This window comes from Colletotrichum orchidophilum, assembly GCF_001831195.1.
Source record: "Colletotrichum orchidophilum strain IMI 309357 chromosome Unknown Scaffold_77.1, whole genome shotgun sequence".
Taxonomy (NCBI): Eukaryota; Fungi; Ascomycota; class Sordariomycetes; order Glomerellales; family Glomerellaceae; genus Colletotrichum; species Colletotrichum orchidophilum.
Genome location: NW_019173033.1, coordinates 201350 through 216301, shown reverse-complemented (window position 1 = coordinate 216301; position 14952 = coordinate 201350). Strand labels below are relative to the sequence as shown.

At 51.0% G+C, this 14952-nt stretch overlaps 4 protein-coding genes across 4 annotated transcripts; 1 reads left to right on the top strand and 3 right to left on the bottom strand.

The window, feature by feature from the left end:
* Positions 1-910: 910 nt before the first annotated feature.
* Positions 911-2100, bottom strand: CORC01_08872 (uncharacterized protein; the record flags this gene model as incomplete). Its single annotated transcript, XM_022620502.1, has 6 exons — positions 911-1011; positions 1067-1137; positions 1196-1269; positions 1322-1353; positions 1380-1945; positions 2003-2100. The coding sequence occupies 6 exons, from the start codon at positions 2098-2100 to the stop codon at positions 911-913; spliced, it is 942 nt and encodes a 313-aa protein (XP_022473036.1).
* Positions 2101-2841: 741 nt separating this feature from the next.
* On the bottom strand, positions 2842-3906 carry CORC01_08871 (uncharacterized protein; the record flags this gene model as incomplete). The annotated part of the gene is made up of 4 exons (XM_022620501.1): positions 2842-3420; positions 3485-3580; positions 3631-3692; positions 3756-3906. 4 exons carry the CDS (start codon positions 3904-3906, stop codon positions 2842-2844), a joined length of 888 nt encoding a protein of 295 aa, XP_022473035.1.
* Positions 3907-7625: 3719 nt separating this feature from the next.
* Positions 7626-8976, bottom strand: CORC01_08870 (uncharacterized protein; the record flags this gene model as incomplete). The annotated part of the gene is made up of 3 exons (XM_022620500.1): positions 7626-8431; positions 8671-8770; positions 8863-8976. The coding sequence occupies 3 exons, from the start codon at positions 8974-8976 to the stop codon at positions 7626-7628; spliced, it is 1020 nt and encodes a 339-aa protein (XP_022473034.1).
* A 1236-nt stretch (positions 8977-10212) lies between these two features.
* On the top strand, positions 10213-11272 carry CORC01_08869 (S1/P1 Nuclease; the record flags this gene model as incomplete). Its single annotated transcript, XM_022620499.1, has 3 exons — positions 10213-10276; positions 10354-11013; positions 11085-11272. 3 exons carry the CDS (start codon positions 10213-10215, stop codon positions 11270-11272), a joined length of 912 nt encoding a protein of 303 aa, XP_022473033.1.
* Between the last annotated feature and the right edge of the window lie 3680 nt (positions 11273-14952).

Genomic DNA, 14952 nt, shown 5'->3' with positions numbered 1-14952 from the left:
AGCGTGACATGTTGGAGGTCACAGAAACGGGACGTTATCCCGAGGTGGTTGTACTTACTAAAGAACTCTACCGGTGACGCACCAGACAGCCACTGGTCGGCGAGACTAGATTGGTATCTTCGGCGGAATTTTGAGGTGTTTGCACCGAGTCTTGCTCGTTACCCGTCCCCTAGTGCTGAACCCAAACGTAACCAGACGTAGTCGTAAAGGCCGATATTCGACAGCTCGTACCATGTAGCCACCCGTGTACCTCGAAACAAGATTACCTGTTCCTGAAGCGAGTAGTACACCATACTGCCAGGCTCAGTGCGGGGGCTCGCGATGTCTCGTCCTACCCGTTGGCTCAGATGAGTCTCGCTTGATTAGTTGCGTCTATTATTTCGCCGGAGCGCATGCCAATGTAAGGTATCGTACTTAAGTGCGTGGTGGTGAACGTCTTAATCTGCCGCACTGCTTTGATTGCTCAACTAGGATTCTCCGAATAATACCAAAGTCGGTACACCAGCTTGAGACACGGCGCGATGGTCGAGACGACGGTCAAGATCAGTGCAAGACTTCAAGGATGGTACACCAAAGGTACCACAATTTGCAGAATGGTAATTCGTAAATTAATTATTACGCTACAAGTTCCTTCATTTCATGTTCTTTTGGGGCCCAAAAAGCTTTGCGTCGTCGATTGCCACTGAACGGACGCTCTATCAGCTATGCCTCACGCATCTAAACAACACTGACAAGAGGCATCCGTGGTATTCAGCTGAAAGCCTCGGCCAAGGTCGCACCAGATCCATCACTGCTGTCAAGATGCCGTGGCACCAGTATCCGGCCAAAAGAGGGGTCGGTAACTCCTGGTGCCAAGCAGATCCCGGCGTAAAACATGGAGACGTGATTCCACAATGCAGTTTTCCGTCGTTTACTCGGCCTTTTGTGCCGTCTCTCGAAGCGTGGGAGCTGTGCTGTCGGTCATAGAGGTATTCTTGGCCTCGATATCGGCGGCCCATAGAGCAGCACCAACTACAGACAGCTGTTAGTCATTATCCTAGATAAAGCTCAATCTTTGCAAAATTACCAGCGTTGGTGAATGTGAACAGCACACTGGCGAAGGGGATCATCTCAAGGGCGGTCGCGACTAAGCCGAACCTGTAACAATAATCAGTGATCTATGTAGTATGCATGCGCGGATGGACCCCAAACATACGCAGTGTAAGGTCCGGAGTGTCTCTTGAGCCAGTCGGCTCTTCTGGAAGACGACCAGTTCTTCAGTTGAAAGTACTGGGTCGGATAGTCAGCATGGCATCGGCATATCTGGAAAGGGAGAACATACACGGCCGTGGACGGCTTGGCCTCTGCCGCGAGCTATGGAGATATTAGCTTCGACCTACCCGAAAGCGATTGGAGAAGCTTGCCCTGAAGAGAGATGAAGATGACGGTCCCCACAACGGGAATAAAGTTCAAGGGAAGGTAGATGAGGTATCTGATCAGAGCCTTGGGGCTGTATTTCGCAAAGGGGCTCTTGAGAACCTTGCCCAGCTTCTGCATGGGGTCAGATCCGGGCCGGAGCTGTCTGCCCTCCCTCACAATACCGTCCTCATCTCTGAGAAGAAGAGTGCCGTCAAAGGTGTCCAGAATCGCGTCTTGGAGTAGGAAGGATCTTGAGAGGAAGTTGATGATTGCCGAGCTCTCGTTCAGGATCAAGAGGACGGTAGTGAACACGGCCAGGGGACCGTTGACGAAAACGAGGAGGGCAAGTTGTGGCACGTAGGTGAAGACGAACATGCCGGTGACGACACCAGCAGACAGGAGCAGGTAGGATCCGATGCGCGACAGGAGGGGCTTCCACAGCGTTCGGTGGGTTGCGAAGTAGATGATTCCCTTGATGGGGTACAGGTAAGCCTTGCTCTTGGCAGCATCAGCGACCAGACCTCTCGCCTTATCGTAGTCCTCTTGCCTGTAATACGTGGGTTAGATTGAATCGCGATTACGCGAGGTGGTGGGCAACACGTACAAGACTTCCTGGGCCTTGGCCTGCACTGAATTGACCACTCTGTTTCTTCCGCCAGAGCTGGAGGCCTGGCCCTGTGATACAGTTCGTTCGTCAGACATTGTGGATAGCTGTTTGTGGAGGGTTCGGCGAAGGTTGAAGTGGAGGTTTCCGAGGTGATTTGGCGCTGGTGCACAGAACAAGTTGGAGGAGGGGGAAGCTGGGAGAGATCCCCTGCGATGTGGCTTGGCCAAGGCAAAGCTCGGGCGTATTTATTTGGCGCCGAGGATCGTGATCTGACTTCTGCGTACCTGCTGAAGGCAAGCTACGGCAGCCAAGGTACGTGGAGCTAGCTCCCTCGCCAGCGTTGGTGATGGCTGTATGACGTAGTGCTGTGGCGGGAGCTCAACTTCTCTGTGGACACCTGCATGCGATGTGGCTGAACTACGGACCAAACATTCCGGGAAAGAGCATTCTTGGCAGCGGAGTACTCTTGCGCGAAAAGGAACCGCCTTCAATATAATACATATGATTACACTTTCACCCAGTTTCAGCACACTTTCATAACTTTGCAGCAGGCCGCACTAATGCGTCTGTTGGTAGAAATGACACAGATGCGAATCACCAAGCGTCCGAAGGGTCTGCTTGAGCAAGACGCTTGCTGATGACAGGGATGTGGCCGTGACTTATCAAGATACGAACAGCCAAAGTCAATTCCATCCTCATCCCTTACTCCAAAAAAACAACTCTAGCTCATTCACCACCGAAACCTCGAGTAATTCTATCGATATTGTCCCGAAACGCACAGTCTAGCCGCCCTCAATGTAACCACCATGCCTCTTGATCCCTAGCATCTCGCGAAATCAACGACCCGTATTGAAAGCTCGGCCTGAACCCGACGAGCCCCTGCCCTCAGGCCCGGAGCTGGCCGGCATGATGGCGAGGGCGACGTCTCCCAAGCGGCGGAAGGCCTCCTCCCGTGCCTCTTTAGCGGACTCAACTTCTCTGAAAGCGTTGGAAATACCGTTGCGCGCATCACCTTGACGATGGTCTGGATGCCGATGCAGCTCGCCAACCACAAGCCGGACCAAGTCGTCTGCAGGTCCGATAGATTGCGGGTCCCGTCCCGCAGTCCAGATTGCTCTTCCCAGGCGGCGAGAGGCCTCTGCCTTTTCCTCCTCGAGTCTTCTGATATCACCCAAGGCCTTCGAGATCTTTGAAGAGCCAGCGGTGTTGGGGGGACGGCCGTTACCACTTGCTACTGCGAAGCTGTGTGCGCAATGGATCTCACCAATCTCTTCTTCGTCGGACGACACGCTGTAGGCCATTGAAGTTTCGGTTTCCGATACCACTGATTGCTGATCGCCTTTTGACTGTATCTTGTGGTAAGTTCTGGTCGCCTTCGCTAAATTTCGATACATTTCTTTGACGGTTTGTTGATCCTGGCGTGTAGCTGTGAGTGGAAGTTTGGGGAGGGGAATTATCTCTCCGCATTTTTATACGTACTCGGCCAACAATCTCGCCTTCAGTCTGCTCCGCTATCAAGATCTCCCTGGTCTTGTCGATAATCTCTAATGCTTGGCTCCATTGCTCCTTGGGTATCTGGATGAGAATTAGCATCTCAGAGCACCTACTAAGGAGTGGAAACATACCATGAGACAGGCCAAGTTTGGGGTCCTCCTGGAGAATTCGGCACATCTCCCGCATTTCAGACCTGAACAGGAAAAACGTAAGTAAGTAGGAATAGTGGATGAACGGGGTAATGAGCAATACGTACTAGGCCCTCTCTCACAATAATAGTTGATAGTCGGCTTCTGAATCGGCTTCTTCTCAGATTGGTAGACGCCAGTATAGAAACCGAGGCATCGAAGGCACCAGCGATTTTCCTCGTTCAATGATTCAACTGAAGCTCCTGAGCGGGGGAACATCTTTGTAAAGGTAATGTCAACTGTCAACTGTCGACTGATCTTGCTGTGGTTGCCGGTGGGGGGAAAACCAAACCCTTTAGGTTAAGGGGAGATGGGTATCTTTTAATATTCCCGAGCACTCTTTTTATACAGCTCAAGGTCAGTAGACGGGCACTTTTGGGAAGTTACAGGCGTTTCTAGCTAAGCCAGGTATGTCTGAAAGAGCCGCATGCGTGGCCAGGCAGCACACCGTCTTCAACCTCTCAACACCAAGACCTACATCCAAAGGGCATATTTGAGAAAAGCTCCATTGTTTCAGAATGCCTTCAACGCTGCCTCAGATGTATAGGTGGTTGTCTAGAAAGGAACCCGAGGTAGCTGGATCCTCCTTCCCTCCAGACTGATTCTTGTCTCAGGTACATCAAATCAGCTGGAAGAAAAACACCTTGCCAACGTGTTTCACAGCGAGCATTGAAGCATTTCTACAGTTAACTACAGTCAACTGTGAGTTCTTATTTGGATTGCTTACTAAGAATGATATAGAACCTAGAATCTTGGGGAAGATGGAAGCATCCACCACCCTCAAGCCGTCGACCCTATGGACCTTCAAGTTCAGACCCAGAACAGCAGGCAGGTCGTCATCAGCACCGATAGGAGCGGTTGTAAAGTCACCGAGAAGACAATCATGAACGTAATTGAAGGCTGCGGACCGGGGCCTATGGATATACTCCACTGAGCGCAGCCCAGCGAGCATGCTGTAAGCGAACGTGTTCAGACGCAAGGTACTGTGCCATTCGCAAGTTAGAATACGCGCCAAAATGATGACTCTGTCGTGCTTTCCCAACTCAGTGTCTCAATTATCATAAACCTACCTTGAACCTTGAACTTCATTACCTTTTCCTCCCATGACCAAAGGAATATCCGGCCATCACCGGCGCCTCCCGGCCCCACTCCCGTGCCAAAGACATCCGATCCGACCAACAATCCCACCCCCACCTCCTGGACCGTGTGGGGCGGTAAGTCCCCACCCCTGGATCCGGAACACCCCCTCATTCGGAACAGGATTTCTCCATCGTACATCCCAGTACCGTAACACCACCACCATCAATTAAACCACCATAATATTAAAATTTAATTCTTTTAAAAATACCAGTGCATTCGTAATAGCTAAATATACTAAGCAGGATATTATCGTAGCTCTTAGCGATATGCAGGCTGGTTAGCCTATACGATAAGTATCTTGGGCTTGGGGGATTTTTATAACGACTTTTTATTGCCGTTGGAATAGCGGTTCGATTAAAAGGACGTTAACGGAGTATTTATAGCGATTATTATTAAAGTAAAAGAGGTATTTAGTTAACTGGGTATTAGCGTAGAGCTCCCTCGGCCTTGCTCTAACCTACACTTAGTTACGCTTTTTTATTATTAAAATCGTTTTTATAAGCGGCGATTTTTAACCCCTTAGTAAATACTAATTAAAATACTTTATTAAATAGAATCTAGAGCTTAAGATGTTAAAAAGTAGATTTATTAAAAGCCTTTACGTTAAAACCGTTATTATTAAGATTTTATTAAAGTATTTCGATCTATATACCGACCCTATAGTTAGAGCTATCTCGTTATAAAATATATAAAATATAAATAAAACTGGGATAATAGAGGGTTAAGGGGTTAATAATTTAATATTAAGTTTTAATAAAAAGAAAGGTTCGATCTATATATACTATTTTAGTTTTTATATATAGACGACGATAATTAAGTATATATTAGTAATAGGAGTAGCATTTTGGCCCTTAGTTCTATTTAAAAATAAAAGAGTATAATAGTAATAGTTTCTTAATAAACTCGCGGCTTACGAGAGCTAGTCTTTTAACATAACTGAAAATAGGTAAATAAATAATATTATAATAATCTTTTAATTAACTAACGTTTTTAAACCTTAGATTAAGCTAAGAGGCGCTAACAAGGGCTTTAACCGCCTTTTAATATTAAATAAGTATAGTAATTACTATTTTAACGTATTTATATAAGAGTATTATATCCGTAGGATATATTTAATCTTTTTATTGCTTTATTCTTTTTATATAACCTAACCTCTTAACGTATCTATTTTTAGCGTATTAAAATTAAGATATTATAAAAAAATAAGGGTTCTATACGCGCTTATAAACCTCTCGATCGTTAATAAAAAAAACTTCTTCCGTTACTACGGTAAAGCGCGTTAAGAAGTTTTAACAGTGCTAAATATATACGCTAAGTAAAAAATAACCGGTATTTAGCTATTTAACTTTAATAAAATACTTTTAAGCCGGTAATTTCTTTTTAATAAATAGAAGAGGTAATTACCTATAGAGAGAGAGCCCCCGGTAACCCTAGTTCCTTAGGATTAAATAGTGAGAAAAAAGGTGGCGACCCCTAAGCGCTCGGGCGATCTAAAGAGGACTATTTTTACTATACTATTCCACCTTAAAATTGGTAAAATAAGGGGTTGTATACTATTTTCTAAGCTCGGTAAAAGTCTAAATAAGAAGAATACCCTTATTACTGACTACGAGAGACGGATTTATTAATTAGAAGAGACCGTAAAGGTCTATAAACCGTATATAAAAGTAAATATAGCGCTTAGGCCGAACAAACGATTTACTAAAATCGATGCTATTCGTAAGTTATAAAAACAAGTATAAAAGATCTCTTTTCAAATAATAAAAACAGTAAAAGAATAAAAGGTCGAATTATAGTCTTTTTAATATTAATTTTATATAATGGACTAATATAATCGCGATATTGTTGAGATTTCCGATTGACCGTGTTTTTTTTGGTCGTTTTGGTCTACTGTTCCGCATGAGGGGGTGTTCCGGATCCAGGGGTGGGGACTTACCGAACAAACGCCTCCCAGGATGACCGCCGTAGCCAAGGTCCATTCCGCAAACGGCAAAACCAGTCTTTCCTCGCCTGTATCTCCGAGCACAAGCAGAGCCTCAATCCATCCGCCTATCCATATGACCATTCATCCCCACCTCTTTTTTATTTTTACACTGATGATGGTCAGCAAGATTGAGTATACTGCTATAACTTAATAATAAACACTTTTTGAAGACCCGTAGTTATGTTGACTATTTTTACGTACGAATATTCGTTATTTTCAAAAGAGAGGAAAGCATCCTGGTTCGGATCTGGGTCACGTTCATGCTTTTTGGTACATGGCTTAGAGGATGCTCTTGGTCAACATGCTTAGGATATTTTTGGCTCGGGGAACCTTTCTTATGTCTGGGGATAGAGGGCACGTTGAGAGGGAAGAATCGAACGCGTTCTCTACACGCCAGTCACCAGGTATGAGATTTCTGTACTGTACAGACAAAGACTTTCAGATTGAAAACCATGGAAAGAGCAAAGCTTGTCATTATATATGCATGCCAATCATGATGATAACGGGGAGGTAGTACCATGCAAATCACCAGTTACCGTGCGAACCTCTTGTGAACGCCGTAGACAAATGCCCTCCAAAAGAAACCGTAATGATACAGCCCGCATTTCTCCCAGATGCAACGTCACCCACAATTAAAACCTTTCGTCTCAGCTGGGTCTAGTCCACCCGCCGACATGCAATGCCGCCTCCCCGCCCCTCTTCCCCAAACTCATAATCCTCTCCGTAGCACTAGCGGGGAAAAGATGCTTACGACCATGGACCTTCAACCCACGCCCCAAATGGACAAAGAGAGGGATGAGAATCTAACCCCCATCTACGCCTCATCATCCCTCTTCCCCTCCCCTCCGCGCGGCGCATACAGATGGAACTGCCCAAAAATCACAAAATCCTCCACCATTGTGCCCAGCGACCCCATCAACCACGGCAGCGCATTCAAAAGATACGCCCGGTCCTGCTTAAACGCTACAAGACTAGCCCCGTACGTCAGATTCCCCGTCAGCGACAGCAGGAAAAACAGCAGCGCGAGCCCCTCGCATGACTTCTCCCGGTAGTTCTTGATGATTTGCGGGATACGCGCGCAGAGGTAGCACGCGGCGCTAAAGTAGCCCAGCGCCAGACCAATCTTCTCCCACGTGCCGTCTGCCGCGGCGGGGGATCCGCTGCTGCCGCTGTCGTCGCCGCCGGGGGTATCCCATGCGCCGGCCTTGTACGAGAGGAACCAGCCCGCCGCGCCGACGAGGTAGACCGCCAGGATGCTCAGGGTGTTATGAAGCCACGGGTTGCTGTCGGGAGTGTCGTCCTCGCCCGTGACCATCTTGCGCAAGGGGTCCAGCGAGCTCTCCTCATGCAGGCCCTGACGGCGGTGCGAGCCGGGAAGGCCCGCGGCGGAGGAGCTACGGCGACGCTGGGCGGAGGCGGGCAGGAGGGGCTCGTCTTCCCTCGCCTCAGTCGGGTTCGCGCCAGTGGCTGTCACGGGCGCAGAGCTGCGGCGGCGGGAGGATGCGCGGCGCGCGTTCTTGGTATTGTAGTAGACGCATTGGGAGATGAGAACGAGGTCGGCGAAGCAAAAGTAGGTTGCAAGGGCGACGGCTGTCGGGGCGAGGTGGGTGAAGAGGGCGCCTATATGATAGGAGCTTGTTAGCGGGGGAATAGTCCTTCTCAGAGCACGCGCCAACTTTTTTTTTTTTTTTTGGTGCCGCGTGTTGGAGGTTGGAAGTTGGAGAAATTTGCGGTATGACGAAAGGCGCATTTTTCTTTCAAGAAAGAAGCAGCTGTATGGAAGAAAATTCAAGGCGCAAGTGAGATGGAACATTGACAAAGCGCCAGAAAAAAAAGTGCAGAGCTGGAAATTTCCGTACCCATGAGGTTTGTCACATCCCCAATCAACCAGATAATCAGGAAGCCCATGGACAAGCCATCAGCGCTTTGCGACTTGTAGTTGGTAAGGAGTTGAGGAAGCTGTGCGCAGATAAGAACAAAACGTCAGTTACTGGGGGAAAAAAGCCGTGATTCAAGGTCGCGTGATCACGCGAAGGCGGGGAGAGACGTACGAGGAGGCATATCCACGCGGTCAAGCTGATGCTGCCAAAGATTCCCGACAGGACCTCTTCGACCTTGGGAGTCGACGATAAGGCGGCGAAGGCCGTGACTGCGAGTGAAGCCATTGTGTTCGGTAACTGCCGGTACAAATCGACAATACTCACCAATGTAAGGAACGTGAAGGGGAGGAGAGGAGGGAAGAAGAGCCGCGGTGACGGGGTTTTGGGAAGCTCTTTTGCCGTTCCTCAGTCAGGTGGGCTTGGAATGGGTCAAGTGGGATGGTTTGTCTGGCGATGGAGAGTCACGCAGCAAGACATTGTTGGTGGTTCGGCACGGGTAGGGGGCTGATAGCGCCCACCTCTCGTCCAATCTGAGCGCAGCATTCGTCTTTTTGCGTATCGCATCTCTTATCGCTGACCGCATCCGATAAGAGATCTTGCATGACATAACCAATGGACCAAGAGCGGGCTTGGCGGCGGAGGTGCGGATGACAAAGAGGGCAATTAGTGGGGGTCGAGCATGGGTGACTCCAGTAAATATTGACCAGAATTTGGCGGGCAGAGCGGGTTCACCGCCGCAGAGAGGTAATCGGAGGGTCGAGCTGAGCGAGTTGCGCCAATGAAGAGGCCTGTTTTGGTCATCCCGCCATAGTACTTGCAAGTCCGAGGCTGGAGCTGAGTACGTATCGGAGGCTGGAGCTGATAAGCTGGGCTTATGTGATTGCCCCAAGATGCTTCCGCGCGGCGTGCCTTTTGCATCTGCAGCGATATCGAGATGAACCGCTCGTTTGGTCCAGGAAATATGTCCGAATGCATGCAGCGACAGCCGTCACCCAAAGTCTAAAAGTGGTCTCCAATCATAAGGTAGGTATGGATAGGTGCACCATCAAATAGGCACACAGGCTAAGATTCCGCATTCCAGTGGTCACTGGACATCCGCCGATCATCAACATTCCCCTCCTGAGTGGTCATTCACGTGGGTCCCGTGCTCCCCCGTGCACCGCCATAATTCGCCTTCCGTGGCTGAGGCGGCAAGGCGGCAAAGGCGGGTGTGGGATGGTGGGGATGGGTGAGCACCCCGGCGCCCCGTTCCTCGGCCAACTCGCGTCTGCCGGGGCTTACACCAACGGCCCGCTCAGCGCCAGTCATCCGTGTTGACGTCGACGTGGGCTGGCGTGCATCGCTCCCGTCCCAAGACCGGTGACCTAACCATGCGTCTAGCTCCCATTTAACCTCGCGTCCGTCCTGTCCCCGCCTTGCTTGTCGTCGTTCAGTCACTTTGACTGACTGGATTTTGTAGTGTCAGAATCTTAAACTAAAGTTGCACCTCTGTGTCACTCACCTGTCAAATCGTAAGCCAACATGAGGCTTTCGGGCACCGTAGCACTGCTCGGTGCATCTTTACGCGGAGTCGCAGCATGGGGGAGTATGTCATCGACTCCCTAGCCCACAGGGGCTTCACAATGACCTCGAGCTCCATCGCTGACCGACTTGACTCACTAGGTCTGGGTCACATTGCGACGGCGTACCTAGCCAGCCACTTCGTCGCCAACACGACCGAATTCTTCTTCCAAGACCTCCTGCGCAACGACACCGAACACTACCTGGCCGGCGTCGCGACCTGGGCCGACACAATCCGGTACACGCGCTGGGGACACTTCACTGGGCCCTTCCACTTCATCGATGCCAAAGACAGTCCACCCGCCTATTGCGGAGTCGACCTTGAGCGAGACTGCAAAGATCAAGGCTGCGTAGTGACTGCACTCGCAAACTACACTGCTCGGTCTCTGGATCCCAAGCTGAGCGGGTGGGAACGCAACCAGGCTGCGAGATTCGTTGTGCATTTCATCGGCGACATCCACCAGCCTCTTCACAACGAAGATGTAGCTCGTGGAGGCAACGGCATCCACGTCAAGTGGCAGGGCTCCGATTATAATCTGCACCATGTCTGGGACAGCTCCATTGCCGAAAAGTTGATTGGAGGTTCTCGTCGGAGACCGTACGACAACGCTAAGAAATGGGCGGATGAGCTTGCTGACGAGGTCAAGACTGGGAAGTTTGCTGCGCAGAAGGGAGAGTGGCTCAAGAGTCTGGACTTCAACGACGTCAATGCAACCGGCCTCGAATGGGCGAGAGAGGGAAATGCTTTCGTGTGCACACACGGTATGTCGATTCCCATGCCACCGGCGCCCCCACAAACCGGAAAGGCGACGTCGGAACTGACTATTGTATAGTTTTTCCAGAGGGGCCGCGAGCGATTGTCGGCCAAGAGCTCAGTGGCGAGTACTTCCAGAAAGCGGCACCTGTGATTGAACTTCAGGTCGCCCGCGCGGGTGTGAGAATGGCCGCTTGGCTGGACCTCATCGCGGCGGCATACCAAGACCAAGCGAAAACGGCCGAACCTGTCATGGAAGACTTGTGAGATGATGAGATGAAACGCCAAGCATGTTGCGTTGTACACGACTTTCTGTAAAAGACCCTCGTTTATCACAGAGCAAAACGTGTTTTGACGCAGTGAAAGCTTGGCACTGCTGGGGCCATCTGTGTATATTTGATTTAGTGATCCAGTCCTCGAAGTAAACATCCTCGAATGCCTGGCCGACAGATTGATACAGAACTAGGCTCTCTCTAGATTCATGTGTCGTAACAGTGCCAAGAGCGTGACAGCTACCACGCGGCGACTCACAGATTAGACATTGTAGGTAAAAGCCTTCCGACCATGCGAATGATGTTGATCACGCCGGTCGTGGCACGTTCTTGGCCGGGCCTTCATCAGCAGAGAGTGTGTCTGCGATGGCTGAGGTGGCCAAGTTTGATTACCATGGAATAGCTGTTTTCCTGAGGCGTATTCGGCAAACATTGGCTGGCTACGAGAAAATGGCGTAACTGGAACACATTTCCCTCCTGGTGGTGGGGAATTTGAAGTCACACTAAGGACGGGTTGTAAGTCTAGCCGTGACAGCAAAGCGTAGCAATTGGGATGATAGGTGACGTCTGACAAGTGAAGTGCGATGACCACCCTTGTCGAAGGCCCGGGAGCAGCTGGACGAGCAACAGGTCGAAGGATATTGGATACCGAAGCAGAACGCATGGCAATCGACCTAACGGGATTGGCACGGGTTCTGCATCTCAAGTTTGCGATGACGGTTCAAGCGTGCTGGGGCGCATAAGCATTCAGCGACGATAGTGCAAGGCGTTTGCCTCTGTGACAGTTGACTGGTTTCAACTCGTCGACCCGAGCTGGGATGATAGGTAGGTCCGCAGGCCGGATCCGAGGAGGATGCCTGCGGCTTCAAGTGAAGACGAGGTTGCGCCGGTTGGATTGAGTGACAAATGGATGGAAGTTGAGGTGAACCTGTTTCACCATTGGATTTTTGGCACAGGCTTCAAACTCAGCCTCTTGTCGCAGAATGCTGCCCCTCCCTGGCGTAAGTGGAGGTTCGCGACAGGGGCGCTGTACAGTGTCCACCGCAAGCGACCCCGGTGGCTCGGATCCAGATAAGGGAAAATTGATGACAAGCCCCGTGATTGATCTTGGAATTGGATGGCATCTCAGGGGAGGAACAATCTGCTCGTTTGCGGGATCTCGGAAGGGATGAGACGAATATGGGGGAAGCGTCGGCTGTGGTGCCGGTCTTTTGGGTGCGGTTGTGGTAATTCGGTTTCGTCAGATGATCCTTTGCGATGCAGCTTCAAGCATCAAGCCGTAGAGCCGTGCCGTTTGTTGCCAGGCGCAGGCGAGGCCGCGAGGGCATCATCATGTAGTGCGTGGCTCCGCATCCGAGTGCAAATCGGCGACAAGGCAGGCCGTTCCCATCGACAGAGCCAGCGCAGTTATCCACGACGTGGTATATGTGCTCAGAATCGCGGATGCAAGACCGAGCATGTGTTTCCAGTGGTGCCAATGGCGAATCCGTCATCCAGCAAACGTCGTAGGGCAGTATTAGGTGGGGACGATCAATAAGGTAGCATTAGACTCATCGCCGTTTGCAAAATGTCCGACAACACCCAGCTCAGAAAGAAAAATTCTCAACTCGACGACTTGGGTTGACGATAGAAAGTAGCAGACGAGCTGAAGATCGACACGGTCATCCCATGGATAAGCATCTGGCGCCCTGGGGTTGGGTGAAGAGCAAGTTCAGATTGACCTTTTGCTCGGATGGCTCTCGCAGGACAAGCCGATCGTCCGAAGGGCAAGGGGAGGGGGGCAGAGGTGGGCACCGGGGTTTGGTCGTCGGCATCGTCGTTGAGGTGGCAGGTGGCAGGTGGCAGATGTCCGAGGAAACGGGGCAATGGCATGGGAGAAGAAGAAGGGAGGGGAAGACTCGGGGGGAATCAGGACCGTTGGCAAGGGACCCCCCTCCACCTTGCGCCTCCCGGTCTTCCAGGGCTGTGGTGGTGGGGCGGGCTTCTGGCGGGATACTAGGTAATTAATGACAACCTTAAAAGCAAGAGAGGATGAGTTAACCAACCTTTCCTCTTTCGGCGATCAAAGTGGAGCCAGGGATCTCCACGGGTCTTGGGCCGCTGCAGGTACCGAGTGTAAACGGCGCTTGGCACTCCTGCTGGGACGTGGGAGGTGCAAGTGCGAGTAGATACCTACTCAATTCCCCAATCCCACCCAGGAGCGATGGAGATAAGGCACGTACCTCCGTTTGATAAGGTGAGGCAGCGGTAGGAAGGAGACGGTGCACCTTCCTTCGCTCGCCTTCTTCGCCCTGCACTCCTCCTCCTTCATCATCATCATCATGGGGTTCCTTGGCACTCAACTTTTGACGGGAGGAAGATCATCCTCGACGCTCCAACCACATCGAAAAGTCCTCTCACCCCTGGAGCCCCTCACTGCTCGCCCTCTTTTCTCAAACCGACAGCCCACGGTACCGTAATTGGTCGTTCCAAGGGGCCTTGCCGTCATCCGAACTTGCCGAATAACAGATTAAGTTTATTAGATGTTTGATACCATCGTTGCTGCGCGCCCGCTGAGCTTCGTTGCTAACTTGCTCGCTTCGCCAACTCCATATTCTGACCAGAAACGGATGCGAGCTGTTCCTCGTTTGCTTCTTCCATTCTCTGCAAAACGGCAACAAGATAACTTCCAGGCTTTGCCGCACTTCCGCCCAAAGCCTCCGTGCACCTCCGGCCAAGCGGTACGAGGCATTCGTTCGCGGTGCAGATGAGGCACACGGCACAATTCCCGCCCTTATCTGCAGGATGGATTCCATACGGGCAGGCTTTGAGGTGGAACGAAATGCAGTGGAGTTGATGCGTTGCAGCTCGCCTACCAGGGTTAGACGGGCGCTTCCATCCTAATGCGAACCGATAGAACCGCCAAAACCAACGGTTGATGTTAACCTTCTGGTGCAGCTGGCCGGCCGTCGCACTAGCACAGCATGTGTCACCCGTCTAAACGGTCCGATGCCAATCATCCCCATTGCCGCTTTCTCCCGGCCGAGCTTGAGACCGTTCTCGTGTCGCGGGTACCCGTTCCCACAGAAGCACCACGGAAAAGAAATACAGCGTGGCTCGGGGATCATCAAGCGGTAACGTCAATCAGAAAACCCTGTCGCGAACGTGACGATGTGGACGTTGCGTCTCTGGCGGGTGTGCGCGCTTTCAGCAGCCCTTCTGCGTGGCCAGGCTTGGCGATAACCCGGGCCTCAGGAAAGCCAGCGTCCAGAGGCACTGAGGCAAATCATGGCCGATTCTCAAAGAGCTTAGCATGAGGGGCTAAACCGATGACGACTCATGGCTCATGAGCCAAATCCAATTCCATTCCCAGCGTGCCATTCGTCTCGACGGGGATGCAGCTCGTACACAGTCCTTGGTCTGCAAGAAAACGGAGATACGCTGTAACGATTGTCCCAACGGATGACCCGTTAGACACAGGCCAGCACCGCCTGCCAGCTGATAAGTGCAAGCTGGACTTGGACAGAATGCTCCAGAGAGATTGGGACGGAGAGGGCTTCGCTCAGACAGACAACGAGCGAGCGATCGTTGACGGTTGGACCTTACTTAGTAAAGGTACACGGTAAAGAAACGTTGAGCGAGTACGGTGACGAGGTACCGCGCTTAGGAGAAGGCAAAGGACGAAAATGTCGTCCA